General features: G+C 39.0%; 1 protein-coding gene across 1 annotated transcript; it reads right to left on the reverse strand.

Annotated features, from left to right (window-relative positions):
* Positions 1–5,088: 5,088 nt before the first annotated feature.
* LOC308503989 (COP9 signalosome complex subunit 9-like) lies at positions 5,089–5,256 on the reverse strand (the record flags this gene model as incomplete). The annotated part of the gene is made up of 1 exon (XM_081063832.1): positions 5,089–5,256. The coding sequence occupies one exon, from the start codon at positions 5,254–5,256 to the stop codon at positions 5,089–5,091; it is 168 nt and encodes a 55-aa protein (XP_080919958.1).
* Positions 5,257–6,292: the final 1,036 nt, after the last annotated feature.

A 6,292-nucleotide genomic window follows, 5' to 3' on the forward strand; every position in this document is an offset into this window, starting at 1 on the left:
TAAAAAAAATACAGCTGCCTTGTAAAAAAAGTTTCAGTAAGAACAAACTTAATTCCTGGGACAGGATGAGTTTATATTACTATTTAAATATGTGTTAAGTTCTGTTTAAATGTTATAATATGCCATACATTTATTTGCTTTGTTTTCGATCTAGAAAACATGACACAAAGTAAAAGTATGCTTTTATTTTAACTTTTATTAAAAGTAGTTGTTAATATTTTTAATTGAACCGACTGAATTTAAATGTAAAAATTATGTACACATATGCATGTGTACATATTCGTACCTGTGTATATTTATGTCTGTGTATGTATTTATGCATGCATTATATCTCTCTGTCTCTCTCTGTCTCTCTCTCTCTCTGTCTCATCATCATCAGCTGCCTAACTGTCTATCTTTATGAAGATTGGGGGGAAAGGCATATTGACTACTTTCTCAGTTTATCCTTCTATATTCAGATGGATGATAGTCAAGTGAGTAGGGTATTTTCAGGGTGTAATCTGGTGAAGATTCATCTTATTTGTAAGCAGCATGTCCAGGAAAATATAAGCAAATCCATATGAATAAGTTAATTAAACAAAATTTCAAGTTTGTTTATATAGAATTATGATCTAGCATGTATTTATTGGATCATTCATTCATTAAACAGTGATGTTATGTGCCTGGCACTCTAGTATGTCTGGAGAAATCACAGTGCTTGCCCAGGTAAGATGAGTGGCATGCTTATAATGAACTGAGCCCTCCAATCTACTCTGCCTGCCTCCTTTAGAAAGGAACGCACGGCCATGTAACAATCTACTGAGTTGTTCTTGACAGAATGATTTTTCAAAGAGAATTACATATGTCTATTGGCTAGGTTTAAATATCTTACAATTTTAGGAATATGTATTACATACATTGATATATGCACATTAAAGAATTATAAAACCAAAGGAATAAATGAGGTATTAGATTTTTTTACATATCTTTTTGCAATTCAGATAGGTGGTGTGTATTTCTCCACTCTTTTTTTTAAATATTTTTTTTCAATTAGAGTTGACATGAAATATTATATTAATTTCAATTGTTCAACATAGTGGTTAGACATTTGTATAACTTATGAAGTGATCTAGTACCCAGTAAATCTAGTACCTATTTGATACCATACATAGTTATTACAGTACTAGTGACTATATTTTTTATGCTATGCTTTACACCCCGATGACTATTTTGTAACTACCAATTTGTATTTCTTAATCCCTGTCTGTTTTTCAAGTACCACTCAACCCTCTTACCATCTGGCAACTATCAAAATGTTCTCTGTATCTATAAGTTTGTTTCCATTTTGTTTGTTTGTTTTGTTCTTCAGATTCCACATATAAGTGAAATCATATGGCATACATCTTTTTCTGTCTGACGTATTCCACTCAGCACAATACGCTCTAGGTCCATTCATGTTGTTGCAGATGGCAAAATTTCATTATTTTGTATGGCTGAGTAACAATCTATTGTATATAGGTACCACCTTTTCTTTGTCCATTCATCCATTGATGGACACCCAGGTTGCCTCCATATCTTGGCTATTGTAAGTAAAGCTGCAATGAACATGTGAATGCACATGTCCTTTTGAAGTAATGTTTTGGGTTTCTTTGGATAATTACCCAGAAGTGTAATTTTTGGGTCCTTTTGTGTCTCTTGTTATAGACTTTGTTTTAAAATCTATTTTGTCTGGTATAAGTTTTGCTACCAAACTTTTTTAATTTCTTTTTTCATTTCTAGTTTCATGAAGTATCTTTTTCTATTCCTTTACTTTCACTCTGTGTGTATCTTTTGATGTGAAGTGAGTCTCTTTTTTGTTATTGTTATATATTTTTTTTCATTGGGGAGCAGTGTGTTTCTCCAGGGCCCATCAGCTCCAAGTTATTGTCCTTCCATCTAGTTGTGGAGGGCACAACTCAGCTCCAAGTCCAGTTGCCATTTTCAATCTTTAGTTGCAGGGGGTACAGCCCACCATCTCATGTGGGAATTGAACTGCAACCTTGTTGTTGACAGCTCGTGCTCTAATCAACTGACCCATCCAGCTGCCCCTCCAGAAGCTCAGCTACAGCTTGTTTTCTTCAATCTAGTTGTGGAGGGTTCAGCTCACTGGCCCATGTGGGAATCGAGCCAGCAACCCTGTTGTTCAGAGCTTGCACTCTAACCAACTGAGCCATCCAGCCATCCCTGAATTGAGTCTCTTGTAGGCAGCACATGTAAGGGTCTTGTCTTCTTATCCATTCACCTATCTTTTGATTGGACTATATAATTCATTTACATTTAAAGTGATAGACATGTAGTATTGCTATTTTATTACTGATATTTTTGGCTCTTCTTCTTCTTCTCCTTCTCCTTCTTCTTCTCCATCACCTTCTCCTTCCTCAAAGTCCCTCTGGTATTTCTTGTAATACTGGTATGGTGTTGATGAACTCCTTTAGCTTTTTCTTCTCTGGAGAGCTCTTCATCTGCCCTTCGATTCTTAATAATAGCTTTGATGGGTAAAGTAATCTTGGTTGTAGATCCTTGCTGTCTGTCACTTTGAATATTCTGTGCCACTCCCTTCTGGCCTGCAGAGTTTCTGTTGAGAAATCAGTGACAGTGTTATGGGAGCTCCCATGTAGGTAACTAAGTGCTTTTCTCATGCTGCTTTTAAGATTCTCTCTTTGTCTTTAACCTTTCACATTTTAATTATGAACTTTCTTGCTGTAGGCATCTTTGGGTTTATCTTGTTTGGGTCTCTCTGCACTTGTTGGGCTTGCGTGTCTATATCCTTCACCAGGTTAGGGAAGTTTCCCATCGTTATTTCTTCAAATAGATTTTCAATTCCTTACACTCTCTCTTCTCCTTCTTGTACCTCTATGACACAAATGTTGGTATGCTTGATGTTATCCCTGGAGGCCCCTTAATCTATCCTAATATTTTTGGATTCTTTTTTTTTTTTACTGTTCTGTTTAGGTGTTTTCTGTTACTTTGTCTTCTAAATCACTGATTCGATCCCCTGTTTCATCTAATCAACTGTTGATTCCCTCCAATGTATTCTTCATTGCAGTATTGTATTCTTCATTTCTGACTGGTTCTTTCTTACATTTTCTATTACATTACTATATTTCCTATCTTTTGGTTCAAGTTCTCTCTGAGATCACTGAGCAACCTAATAATCAGTGTTGTGAACAATGTGTCTAGTAGATTGTTTATCATCTCTGTTTTTTTTTCCGTTCTTTTTCTGGAGCTTTGTTCTATTCTTTCATCTGGGATGTGTTTCTCTGTCTCCCAATTTTGGTTGTCTCCCTGTGTTTGTTTCTGTGTATTAGGCAGGGCTGCTATGTCTCTTGGTCTTAGTAGAATATTCTTATGTAGTAGGTGTCCTGTGGGGCCCAGTGGCACAGTCTCCTTAGTCATGTGAGCTGGGTGCTCCAGGTGTGTCTCTTGTGTGGGTTATATATGCCCTCCTATTATAGTTGAGCCTTGTTGATATATAGTAAGCCTATTATAGTTCGACATGAATAGTAAGGATTGACCGTCAGGCTGATTGGTTGTGAGGACTAGCTGTGACTACAGTGGAGGAGTTGTGGTGTGTGGGCTGACCCTGCAGAGCAGGATTCACTTTAGCCAGGCTCTGGTGCCTTCCCAATCTGTCCTTTGGGTGTGCTGTTCTTGGAGGTGGCCAAGTGGTGGTCTGGCTTGGTCCAAAGCTGGCCACTGGGTGTGATGTCCTTGTGGTCTCCTGGGAGGGGCTCATCACAGGATAAGTTCAGCCACAGTCTATTCCCTGCCTGAGGCCACCTGGCATGAGTCATAAAGCAATCCGCAGATGGCCACAACTTGCACTGGGCTTGGAGGTGCCTGGATAGGCCAAATTGCAAACCAAAGTTGGCTGCCACTAATGTCAGGCTTGGGTCTTCTCAGTAAGTGGTACAGGGAATACTAAGACCAGATGCTGCTTGTTTGGGTTTTGGGAACATTTCAGAGATTTTAGGAAAGTTCACAGCATGAGCCAAAGCAGGCCATTTGTATGGAAAAGCCAGTGGAAGCAGTTTAGGTGGGCTTGCAAGTTGGGTGAGGCAGGATCTCAGGGAATCTCAGTGCAGGGCAAATAATGTTAACCACATTGATGGAGACTCAGATATGGTGGCTGCCTGGGTCTGCTTGCTGGGAGAAAGGAAGGCTCAACCACAAAACAATGGATTGTGTCAGTACTTCTACCTGGGAGAAAGCTGCCCCTTCAGACCTTACTCTGGAGCCAGACAATTCAGTTCCTCCCTATAGGTTCCTGTCACCATTACTGCCCCAGTGCTGGAGCTCAGATCAAGTCTGTAAGTGAGTAAGTCCATGCATAGGCCCTTTAAGAGGAACACCTGGAATTCCAGCAGCCCTCTGTCTCGCTCAGCCACAATCTCTGCTGGTTTTCACAAGTAGAAGTTGTGCGGACTTCTATTGTTGGCACTGGAACACTGGTCTGGGAAGCCTGGTTTGAAGCTGGGACACTTCACTCCTTAGGGGGACTCTGCAGCTGAGATATCCCTCCCAATTATTAACTGGTACACATGGGGTTGGGACCAGCTCTTCACATGTCTCTGCCACACCTACCCATCTCAATGTGACTTTTTCTGTATGTCCTTAATTGTAAGACTCCTGTTTAGCTAAATTTCAGGAGATTTTCAGTGATGGCTTTTCTGTAATTTAGTTGTAATTTTGATGTAGTTGTGAGAGAAGGCCTATTTATCCACTCTTTAAACTTCGAATGGCTTCCCTTTGCCTTGGAATAAAGTCTTAAACACTTAACAAATCAATAAGGATTTTCTTTGAACTAATCTTAAGTTTTACATTTTTTTCTTTTTTTTTTGCAAGTGACGACATTGTTTATTTTTAATTGAAGTTCAGGACAAAAGCTGGTCACATTCAGAGATGCACAGGCCTCATCCACAGTTAGAAGCACCCTTCCCTTTCTTGCATAACCACCTCCTGATTTCAGGTGATATCCAAGGTTCTTCAGAACCATTCCAAATCATCTGAGGCCATCTACTACGGCACTAGGTGACAAAGGCGTGGCTACAGGCACCAACGGACAGTAGCTCACTGGATATCATCATCATCAAAGAGGTCTTCAAAGTCATCGAATAAGTCTGCGTGCACTGCCTCCTCGTTGGCTGCCAAGTCCATCAGGAGGCGGCCTCCTGCCTCGGCCAGGTCCACGTAGGGCCCTGCGCCCTCGGGGAACATCTCGTCCGCCGCCGGCTTCATGCCCTTCCCGCGGCGCTTCCACATTTTCTTCCTTTACTACATCATTTTACAAACTCTAAACAAATCCTTATTTGCATTTTTTCCTACATATATGCTTTTATTACTCTTTCATTTTGTCTATGTTCTGCTCTCCGCATGGAATCTCTTTTTTCCTTATTTTCCACCTTTTTCACCTGTTTCAGATTAAAAACATAGTCCAAGTATCACCTGGTTAAAATTGCTTTACTTTGTTACCTGTCATAAGAGCTTCTCTCTCATAATAGGCATTCATTAAATATTTGCTCAGTGAGTTCATCATGCCAACATTTATTATTTAGTACTTATTTAATTTGGGGTTGTATGGTAGGTAACTATTGTATCTTCCTCCTACCCATTAGTACATAAGTTCTATGAGAGATAAGACCATATATTAATCATTTTTGCAAGATCTAGCACAATAGCCTCCTCTCAATACAAGGTTAACAACTAAATTGAATTCAGGGAAGTTTCTAAAATTAGAGTATTGATAAAATAGTGTCTCATGACTTGATAAAGGTAAAATAATTTTGAATGTCAGTAATATTTCATACGCAGAAGTCATTTCACTCTATTAGGACAAGTTTACATTTCTTCACTAGGGAGGTATTTCTAGACGACCTAAGACATTTTCCAGTTTGGGTGTCTGTTGAATTCTCCCTCTTCACCTGTGAAGTCACCTTGAAACAAGACCCATAATCAAAGTGAAGTTTCACCATAATTTGCTTTATGATCATAGTCAAGTTATTCAAGCTATAGTCAAGTTATTCAAGCTACAGTTTTCCTTAACTGTACATGAGGATGATATTTGCTTTGATGACCTCACAGGCTTGGTATGAGGATCAAATACAGTAGAAAATTCACAGGTATTTATAGACACAAACAAAGCTACATATTCCACAGCTCCTTTGAACTGTCTTTAAGTTTCCCCAAGGCCAAAACAAGGAACCAGGGTTTTGATATATTACAAAAGAATGTATTTTATTTATTTATTTTTTGGATGGGAGATGAGGTCTCCTCA

The sequence above is a fragment of the Rhinolophus hipposideros genome, assembly GCF_964194185.1.
Source record: "Rhinolophus hipposideros genome assembly, chromosome: 2".
In the NCBI taxonomy this organism is placed as follows: domain Eukaryota; kingdom Metazoa; phylum Chordata; class Mammalia; order Chiroptera; family Rhinolophidae; genus Rhinolophus; species Rhinolophus hipposideros.